This window comes from Plectropomus leopardus, chromosome 22 (assembly GCF_026936395.1).
Source record: "Plectropomus leopardus strain MGB_pleo_1.0 chromosome 22, ASM2693639v1, whole genome shotgun sequence".
Lineage (NCBI taxonomy): Eukaryota > Metazoa > Chordata > Actinopteri > Perciformes > Serranidae > Plectropomus > Plectropomus leopardus.
In genome coordinates this window covers 16,558,424-16,573,201 of record NC_142197.1, presented here as the reverse complement: position 1 = coordinate 16,573,201, position 14,778 = coordinate 16,558,424, and the positions used below count along the sequence as shown (strand labels likewise).

Here is a 14,778-nt window from a genome sequence, read left to right as displayed (position 1 = left end):
TCAAGGGATGTGATTTGCGTTACTCAGCCATTAGGAAACAGAGAGAAAGCCATTGTTAGGAGCTATCAATAGGACAGGAAGACTTTGATCATGCTAAGGAAACACCCAGCCTTACAAAAGCTGAATCTCCAGAAGAGGAAAGCATTTCACTCTTTGAAAACAGCAAACCAACAGAAACAGCCGGCTTGTAAAATAAGCTTTGGCCCAGCTTCACGCTGCTGCTGTTTGTTGTGCGTTCAAAAGGATAGATTCTCAGGAGGCTTATGATGTTCACAGAGGAGGATGTGCGAGTGTACGCGGGCCATAAATGTGCGTGTGTTTGCATTCAGTGAACCTCTGAACCTTCCGGTGCTGGTCACACATGTATCCCACTGGACCTTACCCAACCACAGAAGTCACGTTTGGGTTTGTGGTGCGTGCGTGTGTGCGTGCATGAGGACTGGAGGAGTTGGAGGGGATTTTTATTGACATGATCAACAAGTGCACACGAGTGGCTGGGTTACTGATTACTGATGATGTTATAGTTTGTTAGTGATAAGGCTCTTGCTTTAAGCGCAAAGTCCTGCCAAGTACAACGAGCCTGCAGCTACTTCACCACATCCATCCCATCCTCCACAAGACCACTGCCGCCTCTAAGGTAAATACTTTTTCTGTTTTTTCAATACTTATAATTCTGCCTTAAGGTCCTCTGCAAGATGCATTGAGGGAAAAAAGGACATTCGACCTTTTTTAGTGTAGGTTTTTGGTGTATTGTCTGCACTGTGATCAGAAAACAGACTAGTAAAGTGAGTTTGATAACAAATCTCAAAGTTAAGCCTCTTCAAAATATAAATACCAGTATTTATGACAGGTTGGCAATGTAATTTTATGCTCGAAACACTGACCATGGACTCTTTATCACTAACCAGTTCCCTTATTTAATCCAAATCTGGAAAAACTGGTGAGAAGAAAGTAGGTCATTTTTGAAATTTTGATATTTTAAAGAAAATTAATGAAATCTGATGAAATAACATAATTTGCCCGAAACTCTAATGTGCTCATAAGTTTGGTGTCTTTCTGCAGGTCCTTCACTGCGGTTTTTTTTTCGGCTTCCTTTCTTCTGTTGAGCACGTCAGCAGCATCATGAGTGTGGAGTCCAAAAAAACACGTGAGGCTTGCTGCTCCAAGCTGAAGGTTGGTGAAATGCGACCCTATTCCAAGTATTTCAAAGTGTCAGGGAAGATGGCTCAGTGCTTCATAAGTGCTCAGAGTAATTTAAATCCATGTTTGAGAATGCAAATAGTCTTGTGATAGTAACAAGTCGTAAAACCTTATTGTGAAACTGCTTTTCTTCAGCCTTATCTCCATGTATGTCTTGGTATTTCATTTGTGTGTCGCTATAATCTGTGTGCAACCTGATGGCGCAGTAAAAGGCAAAGCATTAACAAAAAAAGCCCAATATTCCACTTGACCAGATAAAATCTGAGACTTTGACACCAAGTAAGACCTTAAGTCCATGAAAAGTATGTTTTTTTTCTTGCTCCTGGAATGGGAACAAAGCTGTTTACGAGTGTAAAAATGTATGCTGACCAAAAACAAGCGCACAGAGATAAAGCTATTAGAACGTTTATATGCAGTGGTTGTGGAGACCTATAGTCATACCATTAGGTTTTTGTTTGTTTGTTTTTCTTAATTGGTTTACCTTTATGGCAACAGTTTATTACATGCTTTTTGAAAGCAGGCTGATATGGGACATTATCAGATCAGTAGCAATTAATATTTGTTCATAATATTAATTTCTTGAGTGTTGAACTCTGGAGGATATAAAATTTTTGTTTACCTGTTAAAATCTATCTGTTCTCTAAACATAGTCACAGAAAAGTCTATGACCTACAGCCTAGTCTGAATCCCTTTTAATCTTTAACTTTCTGCATGTCAAGGATGTGGCTACACACATTTAAGCAAACAAACTAAAAAAAAAAAGACTCAAATTATTTCACAAAGATTTTAACATTTCACTCAACATTGTTCCATTTGATATCCAGAACTGAAACTTTGTACCAATTTTATTTGACAAAATATGGTGTGACAGATTGTATCTTGTATGTCTTTGTTTTACACAAGCATGATGTAGAAATGAAGAGACGATTTTTTAAACATAAGCTCACTTTTAAAATAATCTAATCTAAAAGAAGGTTAATCTAATCAATGTTGGAAGCAGGTGTGAAGTACTGCAGGTCTTTAAATGTGTGTTAGGTTTTGTGTGTGTGCCTAATCCATAACGGGAGGAGTCTATCTGTAAATGCAGTCATTCACCCTTTCTTTAACAAATGTCCTTTATTCTTTGTATCGAGATGACCCTCATTCAAAAAACCTTTCATTGCATTACTGGAACTGCAAAAAAGTCGATAAATCCTCTCACTCTTTGAAGAAAGATAACCACGTTACGAAAGGCTTCCACACACACTTTCACCACTTGAGAAACCCTTTTCATTAAACCTAATCAAATCAAACATCCTTCAGCATATCTAAAGAATAACTGTTTCATCAGACATGCTTGTTCTCTGTGTTTCCAGCTCTTCCTGGCCTCTATGTCATTTGTATACTTTTCCAAAGCCTTTGGTGGAGCCTATATGAAGAGCTCCATCACCCAGATTGAGAGGCGCTTTGATATCCCCAGCTCCCTCATAGGAGTTATAGATGGCAGCTTTGAAATGGGTATGTGCAGCAATCTCTCTTCTAGATTTTGGATGGTAAACAAAGAAAAGAAAATCAGCTCGGTATTGGATTTGTGTAGTAGATGAAAGCATCGATCCTCACTTTTAAAAGAAAAACAATGATATTTTGGAATATACGCTTTCTTGCCTTCTTGTTGAGAGAGATGAGAAGATCAATACCACTTTCATACAAACCTGAAGACACAGCACTGGGCTTCAAAGCCAATTTGACAGAGTTGCCAAACTGTTGAATTACAGCATGCGGTTGTGTCCCATGATGTCATTGGGCTCAAAACTACTTTTTCCCATAAACTTACATCAAGAAAGTGACATCTGTAAATCAGTGGAAACGCTTTTTTTGAGCATCACAGCCCCCATGAAAAGACTATAGGATTTGATCCATTCTGTCTGATGGCATTTGGAACATCTATTAGGCAAGACTAAATAATTAATCCTCATTCAAGTTAACAGAGGGTTGTAATTCTTCTCCTTACCAGGAAACCTGTTGGTGATAGCCTTTGTAAGCTACTTTGGCGCGAAGCTCCATCGTCCCAGGCTGATTGGTATTGGTTGTGTAATCATGGCTGCAGGATCTTACCTCATCGCCTTGCCTCACTTCTTCCAGGGACTGTGAGTACCTAATTTCTTTGAACTTCTCAATATTTACATTTTGGTTATGTCATATTGTGGTTTATGTCCTGCAGTAATCATACAAATCATTAATTGGAATCAAATTATATATTGCTTGAAGGTTGAGCTGCTCCAAGACACTTTTAGCATTTAATTCAACTACAATGGAAAGAGAGCCACTGTTATTCAGGACACACTATATCAGACTGAAACCTCCCTTTGCAAAATGCAAGAGTAAAATCATGTAATTAAAGCTAATACAGGTGCATATGATCAGATTAAGCAGTTTGGGGCATCAGGGCAGAAATTTGTTGTTGACCCCACATTGAGGCCACGACCCAACCTGTGTATATATCACGTTGCCTCGTAATTCAGTGCACACAGCACTCTTTTCAGTATTACATGATGAAAATAAATCTTCAGAACACAGACCGTGTGGAGTTTAGTTTATTAGCTTTAAGTGTTAAAACTTAACTCAAGACCCTGCCTGCTGAAAGACAGGGTTAGATGATTAAAACTTCCTTGGAAAACTCACAGTTAATTAAATTCCAAAGATCAACGGCACGCAGTAACTTTTAAGGCTTTTGTGACCCCTGGGAGTCAATGTGCATCTCACTAGAGAAGATTTTGTATGAGATGTTAAGATTTAAAAGGGGTTTCTTAAACTCAGATTATGTTCGGATTTAGTGTTGTATTTTTGGTTTTCTACTAGAACATATTTACATACTTATATGTTCAAAAAATACCTTTTCCCTCATACAGTCTGTGCTATAACTGAGAAAACTGTATAAGGTACAATTTAAAGCCTGAGTTTTTTGCACACAGGATTTAATTTTATATACATGTATTGTTATTGGAAACTTTTGCAACGTTTAATATGAACATCCAGTTTTATAACACTACATATATATGACAGAAAACAATAAGAACACAACAGGTTCCCTTTAAAGACACACACAGTATGTTTGGTCGTATAGTGCGTTAAACCCAACTTTGCATGTCTTCTTAGAAAAGCAACAGATGTTAACACTTAGGATGTCTTTGTCTATATAATGTATTCAAGATGTAAAATATTACAGCCAGTGTAATAATTATCAATATTTTCCAGGTATAAATATGAGACCAGCATGTCTCACACTACAAATATCAACAGCACTGAGAGTACCCTGCCCTGTCTGGCCAATCACAGCCTGGTTGAAGCAGATGAGGCACCCGATTTAGACGCTAGAACAGGTAAATGGCAAACAGATAAGATGCCACAACAATAAATACAGAAAAGCAGAAGGAAGCGATTTCCATGTTTTGTCAAGTTTCATTTCACAATCTAAGTCATGTGTTCCTCCCTCAGCTTGTGAAAAGGCAGCCGGCTCTTCCCTGTGGATCTATGTATTTTTGGGAAACATGCTGCGTGGGATTGGAGAAACTCCAGTCATGCCTCTGGGTGTGTCCTACCTGGACGACTTCTCCAGAGAAGAGAACACGCCTTTCTATTTGGGTTAGTTACTTTTTACTCTCCAAACATGTTATTTTACAAAATGTCCTGCTATTTGTGTTTTGTTGCTTCTCTGTATGCCTCCCCTGCGTAATTTGGATAATGCTTGAGCGATGTGACAGTAACCTTTCTTTCTCTGGTTTGCCATTCCCCAGCCTGCATCCACACAGTGGGAATCCTAGGACCCATGTTTGGCTTCATGCTCGGGTCCTTCCTTGCCAAGATCTACGTGGATGTTGGATCTGTGGATTTAGGTATGGCTCTTCTCAGTATAAGAGGGACAAAAAACAAGACCTGTTAATGTGGCAAAATGGGCAGACTGTGTTTTGGGTAGTTTTTATCCAATAAAGGAATACCACAACCACAAAATGACCATTTGGGTTACGTTGAATTCCTGAAGAATATTTTTTTTTGTAAGTTAGTTAGTTAGTTTTTATTTATGTGTCATGCCATTTCTTGCCCATCCCACATGGGATTACAAGACGCCATCATAATACAAATCATGTGTCATCCTCCAGTTTTTCACATACCAGCAAAAAAGTTTGTACACAAGTTCATACACAAAATAAATGCAGTTGCAATGTAATGAGTGACCAATATTCTTGGAAAATAATATTTATTGCACAGTGAAAAATAACTTGAAAAAAAACAGAAAAAATTCTTGAACTGAAGTGTAATAGGAGACTGCATTTAATAACAGCAAAACTATATCAAAACTTCTAAACCTCCACCCTCCCAAATCTGCACTGTACAGTTATCACTACTTGATCTTTTTACCGCTAATTTCTTCTCTGATTGCCAATAACTGTCAGCTCTCAGCGCATCCAAATCACTCGTTACACTTGTTCAGCTGTAACACGTTATGCACTGAGCATTTGTTCAGTTTGTTGTCACATCACTTGATCTGATATTTGTGCAAAGAATTTGCTGAAAAGAAGGTTTTGTCACAAAAGTTGTTCTCATGCATTTTTAAGTGTGTATACAGAAATCCTGGAGCTTTCTTAGTGTGTAAGCGGCGTATACCCGGTCATCACATAGAGTACACCAATGCTACATATTAAACATGCACATGCATTTCTGCTAAAACCTCATTATTTACATCAATTATGCAATGGCATGAACAAGTTCAAATGCAGATGCTTGCACAAGTGTGCTACTCTTACTCAGCCCCCCTGTTTTGGGATTCTTTGTTCACCGTGGAGGCGTGCAAGATAAACAAAGTAGTGTTCACAAACTTCAGCGTAACACAGAGTGAGGAACTGATACAAAATTGGTCATTTTATGGGTGAAATATTCCTTTATCAGTGATAGCCTATATTGATAAGACCAATATTGAGTAATTGGCTGTGTGCAGACAATTTACACATAAACCCTTAGTTAAAATCTGGCAGCAAAGGGCCCTTAAGCAAAACAATTAACCTTTCCTCTCTATGGCAAGGTCATCGTTAAAGAGCAAAAAAGTTTGTCATTTAAGTTTCAAATGTTGACCTAGTATTACTAGTTTACTATTTACTACTTGCCTGGATTAGAGCTGTTGATAGCCCCTGACATCCCCTGGCTTATATGTAAACTGTCACACCAAAAATGGTTAAAGCGCACCAATAAAAGTCCATAATCTGTCGTCTTTGCTCGTCCTCTCCCAGACAGTGTCACCATCAACCACAAAGACTCCCGCTGGGTGGGGGCCTGGTGGCTGGGCTTCATAGTGACTGGCACCATTATCCTGCTGTCCAGTATCCCATTCTGGTTCCTGCCCAAGTCTTTGCCCAAGCAGGGGCAAGAGCAGAGCCAGAGTAAGGCCACAGAGCTCGCCACAGTGGCAGAGCAGGAGAATTTCCTGCCAGACGAAAACCAAGAACATGAGGAGAAGCCGCTTACATTCCAGGAGCTGGCTAAAGGTACAAGCTTTTGTATCAAAATGCTACAAAGCACTGAGAAGGTGATGACATGCAAAACTCTGCATTTAAGGGCGGTTCATCACCTATGACTTGACAGAAATTTCTGTTAGAAATAAGGTTTTCCAGTAGGTTTTTTGTTTGCAGTAGTTTTTTTTAATGTTTTTATTTCAAGTTCCACAGCTTTTTCTATGAGCAGCAAAACAATGCATGCCTCCAGTGATTTTCTCAATTTTAAACACCAAGACATTTGTCACTTTGAAAATTTACAATTGATGTGTTTAATCATTAACCAGGTAAAGCCCAGACAAACCAACTCAGTGAATTGCCCAATCTTGGCAAAAGTTGAATGACACCACAGGACAGAAAAAAACTGTTGCATAAGCTAAGAGCCAGTAATGTTGTAGAGTTGAACATTTCACAACGTTATGTCAAAACAGAATTCACCTTTGTAAGTGATCATATTAAAGTGATAATATTTTCAAAAAGTAGCAAGTAAGTAAGAGTTCAAAATAGATGAGAAGATTAAAGGTAACAAAAAAAGAATATGTGTATAAGATTAAAATATGCCAGATAAAATCTAGTGCGGGAGTTAAATCAGAAAATAAATGTCAATCTAGGTAATTTTGCCAAATGTAAATAAACACAAGCATACATTAGCCAGATATAGATAGAAAGTTTTTAAACATCAACATTTCAAACAAACAGGCATTTCATTCTCAAAAGGGTTGCTATTTTGACTTAGGACACTAAATTATTTTTGACTCGATACATTTCTATTTTTACTTTGTCAATAATAAGAAAGCTATTGTGCTTCTCAGTATATCTACTTTTATTTTATGCTTTTTCATGTAGTTTATTTGATAGGGAAAATGCAAATTAACGTAGTGCAACTTTGGCCTGTCGCAAACAGGCTGTAGTAACTAATGTTTCACATTTAGAGATTATAGCTATTACTAGTTTCCAACTCCTGTCTCTAGTTGGGCTTTTAGTAAAGAAAAAGAAGAAAAAAATAGAAAATATCAAGGTTACAAACAATAACATGCACAAAATAACAGTTATGATAAAAAGAGGACAAAAGGTAAATATTTACATCAAGATAACATAGAATTAAAACATAGTTACAGTAAAAACACAAATATCAATGCTATATACAGTTACAACACTCAACTAAAAGACTTTCTAAAATTAATGCTAAGTTAAAAATGCTCACATCTCTGATCCATCCTTTAACACTTTTGCTTAAAATCTTATTTGTGTTAATTTTATACGTTGAGTGTTATAATCTCTCTTTGTGTTTTGTTTTTCACAGGTTTCATTCCATCTCTGAAAAGACTCTTCAATAACAGGATCTTCACGCTGATGGTCCTTATGTACCTTGTGGCTGTTAACGGCTTCATTGGCATGATCACCTTCAAGCCAAAATTCTTGGAGCAAATCTACGGCCAGTCCGCCTCCAAGGCCATTTTCCTCATAGGTACAGAGCCAAAACTGATCCCCATTCACTCTGTCTTTCCTGTACTACAGCCTGGAGCCCAAGGCTACTGAAACAATGATGTTATTGAAGGGAAGTGTGATTGCGAGAGATAAAGTTGGCTTGAAAAGTAAGCACTAAGTAGCCCACTGTCAGCTCTCCTTTTGTGTTTCTCTGGAAAGTAGTACCCTAAGCTATGATTAGCTTTTAATGACTGTTTACCAGCACAGCTAGCATTGTTTTTGTTGGCATATTGATGTTTTAAAGTCATTGTTCGACAATCACCTGCTATTATGAAACGTGACGTGAGAACAACAGCAATCAGGTGCTGTGGAGAACCATTTTAATGCAAATGCACACAACGTGGTGTACGTGGAAATATGGTTGTGCTGAAAAAAACCTGGCACAGTGTGACATCAGTATTGGGTCCAGAGTGTTCACGAGTTAGCAAATTAATGGACACATTTTTAAAATTGATTTCCCAAAGTAATAGATAATTGTGTAAAATAGTTAGCCAAATTCATTGAAAAAAGTTGAAGTACTCAGTTAAGAAAAGCCTAAAAAGTTGAAGTAGGTGGCTAAAAGTGAATAAATGGTTAAAATATTGCTTAAGGTGATGGATCAATGGTTCAAACAGTTAACTAAATGGAAACAAAAATATGTAGCTAAGAGTAATGCAGAAATGGTTAAAATTTGCCTAAAAATAATAATGAAATAGTTGAAATAATTAGCTAAAAGTATTGTAAACAGTTCAGACAGTTGTGTAAGGTAAAAAAAAAAACAGCTGTTGAGCTAGTTAGCCATAAATGCATAAATGGTTAAATTTTACCTAAAATAATGAATAACATCTTGAAATAGTTAGCTAAAAGTACTAAATAAACTTTTGAGATTGCTAAAAGTAATGGATATACGTATGGCTTAAATTGATGCGCTAAAATAGACTTAAAAAATTGTTTAAATAGCTGAAATTATGTAGGCCTCGCTGAAATCATCTGCTAACAGTAATGACTACACAGTTGAAATTGTTAAAATAAATTGATAAATTCTTAAAATGATAATGTGATAGATATGAAATAGTTTAAATTATTTCCAGTGTTTACATTTTGAAGATGACAAGCAGTGTTGATGACGGTGTACTAAAGTTCATCTGACAGGGCTTTTAGGAATGGTACCTACACTAAATAATAGATATTCAAATACATCCATGTCATTATTTCCCAATGCCCCATATCACTTTATATTTGTATTCTTCAAAGTGTTATGCAGTGTTTTTGTTACATTTTGGCATCCAATTTTGATAAGAGGGACTTTTTTTTCCAATTTTATGGTATTTCCAGTATATTGATCGTGCATTTCTCCATTCATCCATCCAGGTATACTTAACCTGCCAGCAGTAGCTTTGGGTATCATCACCGGAGGTTTCGTACTGAAGCGTTTTAAGCTGGGTGTCATCGGAGCAGCCAGGGTGTCGATGACGGCTTCCATCGGGTCCTTATGTCTGCTTTTCATGCAGGTCTTCATCAGCTGTGACAAGGCAGAGGTGGCAGGTCTCACAGTCACATATCAGGGGTGAGTGGTGTGCAGACCGCCCATTTACATGAACATTAGTGGAGTTAGGAAAGGGATGGGTGCATTACAAATTTTCCTTACACTCAGTCTATTGTTTTTCTTTTTTGTAGTTATTTGTTTTTTTATTTTACAGTGTAACAAGATGCTTTATAAATATGGCCAAATTCTAACATGTGATGTGCATCTTTTTTTATTACAGTAAAACATAAATCTTTAGGCTTTTTCAAGCAAATATAACTGCTGCTAAGTTTTAACAGTAAAATTTTGGTTCGTTTTTTTTTTTTTTTTTTTTTTCAAAATTACAGTAAAACCGATGTAAATCTTGATGCCTTTTAGTGCCATCATTACACTGTCAACCTCACATTCAGCTGTAGAATAGTGTAATACATTTACTGGTAATACACTATTGAAGTAATTTATAGTATTGCCATGATAAAATAATAGTAGGATACTGGGAACTACATGTAATTCCACAGAAATTTACAATAACAAATTGCTATAAAAAAAAGGCTTTTTTTTCTTCAAATTACAGTGAAACACTTTAAATGTTTATGCATTTTTGAGCCAATATCAAACTGTTGACCCCACAGTCTACTGTAGAATAGTGTCATTAATTTAACAGTAGTATACTGTTGAAGTAATTTATGGCACTGATACTGTAAAATAACGGTAGGATGCTGGTAACTAGTGCTGCCAGTATTTTGCCACAATTTTACAGTAAAATTTGTGTATATTTTTCTTACAATTTTTGGGTGAACAACATGAAAACATGCTAAATAAGCTTATTTGTCAAAGGTTGAGATGATTTTGACTCTATCGTGATTTAAGAATGATCTACGTAGAAAGGCATTTATCCCCTTCTCATGCATCTCTGTCCATGTCTGTGTGCACCAGGGTTCCTCAAGTGTCCTTCAACCAACAGACCTTGCTGTCAGAGTGCAACATGGGCTGTTCTTGCTCAATGAAGCATTGGGACCCAGTTTGTGCCTACAATGGAGTGACGTATGCCTCGCCCTGCCTGGCAGGCTGCCAGACCTCCACTGGCACTGGAAAGGAAATAGTAAGTCAGCAACTTATATTTCTAGTACTTCTAATAATTTAATTTCTAATAGTCTTCTGCATCTACTAATCTCTTCTTTTTTTTCTTTTCTTTTTATCACTACTCCAATAATACTTCTATTTGGTGCTCATGGTGTCAGTTAAATTTACTGAGTGATGACAAAGTTAAAAATAAACATATATACATTTTGTATGCATGATCTAAGCAGCTACCCAAGGTTATCTCCAGCGGGTAGCCAACAATCCAGTTTTATACATCCAAACAACTTCTATAAAAACAAACTGCATTACAGCCAGACCAGGCTTCTAATTGAGAAAGGCCTTTATTTGTCAAAATGTGTCGCCACACTGGGCTAGTAAAAGGGACGGCGTCTTATTGGGACTAGGCATATATTTTGGAAAGTTTTTTGGTAGATAAAACTGGTAGATTAAGTAAGTATTCACATTTTTGTCTTTTGGTTCTTTAGGTGTTTCATAACTGCACCTGCACTGGTGAGATAATGACTCCAGGCATGAACATGTCCGCAGTGCTGGGCCAGTGCCCCAGGAGGAGCAACTGTGATCACATATTCAAAATCTACATGGCTTTGTCTGTCGTGGGGTCTTTCATTTCTGCCTGTGGGGGCACGCCGGGATACATCGTACTGCTCAGGTCAGAGACGCTTAAGCTAGAAGAGCTCACATCGTTCTATGACTGAGTATAATGATGTCCAACAGTGTTTTATCGTTTTTTTGGCATATGTCCTGATTTTGTGACTTTGTGTGAGCTGCCTCAGTAACACTATTTTATGTAATATTACATATTGCGTTTTCTTTAAGCTAGAAAGGTGATGTCAGAGTCTGATATGATAATGTTTGTGATAATCTTCCAGGTCCATACAGCCAGACTTGAAGTCACTGGCTTTGGGTATGCAGACACTGATAGTAAGAACTCTGGGTGAGTAACAGAAATAGTTGTTGAATGTATAGGTTACAGGCCCATCCTTTTACTGGGAGCAACATTAGTTACATTTACTTGTGCGTTTTCAGGTGGGATACCTCCTCCTATATATTTTGGAGCACTGATTGACAGAACCTGTCTGAAGTGGGGTACCAAGCATTGTGGAGGCCGTGGAGCATGTCGACTCTATGACGCTGACGCATTCAGGTACTGTGAAAGCAGAATCTTATTTTATTGCTTGAATATCCTACACATAATATTCCTGAGGAAGATGTGTGTTATTCATTTGAAAATGTTATCTAGATCCAATACTGATTCCGATCCCTGAACTTGTCTATTGGCTGATAACAAGTACTGATCCAATACCATTGCATTAAAGAAAAATTTAACAGCTGTATACAACTAACTCTGTGTGGATTTGAAATTATTGTTGATTGTTTTATGGCATGGCTCATGTTAAACCCTTTATAAAACATGAACAAATACAGAAAATGAACGCTACAGAACTATCTTGTATTATCTAGTTTGCTGATGGCTAACGCTAACATTTTTTATGTGATATTAGTTCTTCTTTGCTACCCTAAAAGAAGTAGTTGCTGGTGACTGCACAGCACAACTTGGTGTGTAGGCTACTTTCTGGTAAAAATGCTGTTTTAAGCGGGTGTTAAAACTACTTTAGAGTTTAACGATAAATTACATGGTATTGGATCGGTGCATATTCACTGATACCTGATCCAACATTTTGGAGGCATTTCCAGTACCAGGATTGATATTTTAAGAAGTATGCTCACTTTCAAGAATTTAGCTTAAATATGAAGCTACAGCCAGCGTCTAATTTGCTGAGTTTAGCATAAAGACTGACAACAGCCGGCTTGGCTCTGGTGCCACCATCACTTCCAAAGCTCATAATTCAGCATCTTATATCCTCTTTTTGTTTCATCTGTTCAAAATCCAAATAGTTAAGACTTCAAGTTTGTTTTTTTACAGATGATTACATATTTGAAAATTTCCAGGAAGTCGCTGTTTCTGGCCAAGAACTAGTCCCACCTTCATTAACATTTTGAAAGTCTCTAATGGATTTCTATGCCTATTTTTCAATACACAAGTTTCACTCGATAGAATAGTTGTTTTGTTCAGAACTCAGACATGAGAGCAATTCAGTGAAGTAAAAACCTGAATTTAACTTGTTAAAATGTACTCTACTTTCAGAATGACATTTTTAGGGTTGATTACTGGACTCTACTGCCTTTCCAACATGCTTTGGGGACTCCTCTACTTCACAATTGTCAAAAGACAGAAGAAGTTAGCACTGAAGAATCCGGCCAAAGAAAATGGACTGGAGGGGGACACGGCAGGCAATGGACATGCCAACATCAACATTGCTCAAACCAAAGAAGATGCAGACAATGAGAGCACTGTTTAAGGTGTTTGAGGAAGGCAACGCCGTTGAATAATGCAGGTGGACGACAGATTTTCCACAAGTACTGTGATGCATCCATCACACATATGACCTAATGTGGGCATGGTACAGTGTCAGCGCTCTTTGGTCTTCGAGCAGCACACTACTTTTCTTTTTTTTTCTTTTTCTTTTTTTTTTTTTACACAGATATTGTGCTGAAAACATCTACCACAGTTTGTTCACTTCAAAGGTCAAAGATCTGGACTTGAGCATAGTGTTAATATAAATAATCAAATGACATTAAATGATGTGCATTCCACATCTTTCCAAAAATGCATCAACTTAGAGGTCATTTTTAGCTCTACTTCAAAACAGTTGGCTGTCTAGCATTTATACTTGAATAGTATTAGGTCAGATAATGATAGTGATGTCTCATCCTACAGCTTTAAAGTCATTTGCGTGCAGTGACTGTTTTGCCAACATGTATACAGTATATGTCCAATATATGTACAGTGTATAGTTTAGTATAGTTTTAAATACCAGCACAAGACAACTGCAGTGTTTGACAGCCAAACATGTGGTAGCAACACTTTGTAATATTAACAACTGGTCATGTTTTTTGGTAATAGACAATGTTTTCTTTCATGTTTTTCAGTGAGACTGAGAGTTTGTTAGAAATGTTAAATCTTATCCATAGACTGTACAAAAATAATGCCAATAGCCTTGTTTCATTGCGTATTGGTTTGTGGAGGTTTTGAATCCATGTTGGATGTTTGAACCCAGAAGTGACCGTTTTGGGATGGAAGTGTCACACTTTATAGACTGTAGCAACAGCCTGTCATTCAAAGCAGCCCTGCCCTTATCTATGCAAGCCTTAATAACATTATATTTTTTTTTAAAGTACAGTTATCATGAATGTTGAAATTAGATATAGAGACCAAAACAGTTTTTTGTACCAGGCTGTTTCTGTTGTAAAGTTGGTCATATTAAAATTGGGGTCCATGGGCATTTACTCGCTCTTGGAGCCAACCTCAAGTGGCCACTAGAGGAACTGCAGTTTTTGGCACTATCACATCGGCTTTATTTTTCAGCCTTGGAGGTTGCTGCTTGGTACAACACATTTCCTGAACCACCAGTGTTTGGTGTCTGGATAAGTTCACTATAGTTCAGACAGTGGATTATGAATGAGCAGAGTGTAACTTAAACTTGATTGTACTTGTTTTACTCTGTTATTTAAGATAAGACAAACAATACAAAACATTATTAATCCCACACTGGAGAAATTCACACGTTACAACAGCTCAAGAGTTAGAAAGCAAGAGAAAAATGCAAAAAAAAAAGTAGGTTAGTGGTTAAAAAAGGATAAGGATACTCTGTTATTTTCATAATCATCAACGAAAATGTATCATCAGCTAATATATAACTGCTGTTAATTATGAGAATTTATATGTTGAGTTTTAGTATGTTGCTACATTTTGTTTCATCATCTTATCCTTTTTTCTTTTTTACAGTTTCATTGATTGTCCTTGAAGTATATCTATAAGCATTAAAGACAATTTTTCACAATTAATGATCACATCATTAGTCTATTATTTAAAAGAGAAATGCTCTGCTAAGGCTGCAA

At 37.0% G+C, this 14,778-nt stretch overlaps 1 protein-coding gene across 1 annotated transcript; it reads left to right on the top strand.

Moving 5' to 3' along the window:
* The first annotated feature begins 93 nt into the window (after positions 1–93).
* Positions 94–14,724, top strand: LOC121961436 (solute carrier organic anion transporter family member 1C1-like). Its single transcript, XM_042511424.2, has 15 exons — positions 94–637; positions 1,063–1,173; positions 2,556–2,697; positions 3,194–3,326; positions 4,435–4,559; positions 4,675–4,821; positions 4,974–5,072; positions 6,462–6,716; positions 8,026–8,190; positions 9,561–9,756; positions 10,651–10,816; positions 11,283–11,467; positions 11,688–11,752; positions 11,845–11,962; positions 12,965–14,724. The coding sequence occupies exons 2-15, from the start codon at positions 1,123–1,125 to the stop codon at positions 13,176–13,178; spliced, it is 2,061 nt and encodes a 686-aa protein (XP_042367358.1). The 5' UTR covers positions 94–637; positions 1,063–1,122; the 3' UTR covers positions 13,179–14,724.
* The last annotated feature ends 54 nt before the right edge of the window (positions 14,725–14,778 follow it).

Bases quoted from the DNA above. Each gene is read 5' to 3' on its own strand.
- LOC121961436 (XM_042511424.2), top strand. From the start codon at position 1,123: ATGAGTGTGGAGTCCAAAAAAACACGTGAGGCTTGCTGCTCCAAGCTG. The intron at 4,822-4,973 runs GTTAGTTACTTT...GCCATTCCCCAG, and splicing joins GAACACGCCTTTCTATTTGG to CCTGCATCCACACAGTGGGA. The intron at 9,757-10,650 runs GTGAGTGGTGTG...TGTGTGCACCAG, and splicing joins CTCACAGTCACATATCAGGG to GGTTCCTCAAGTGTCCTTCA.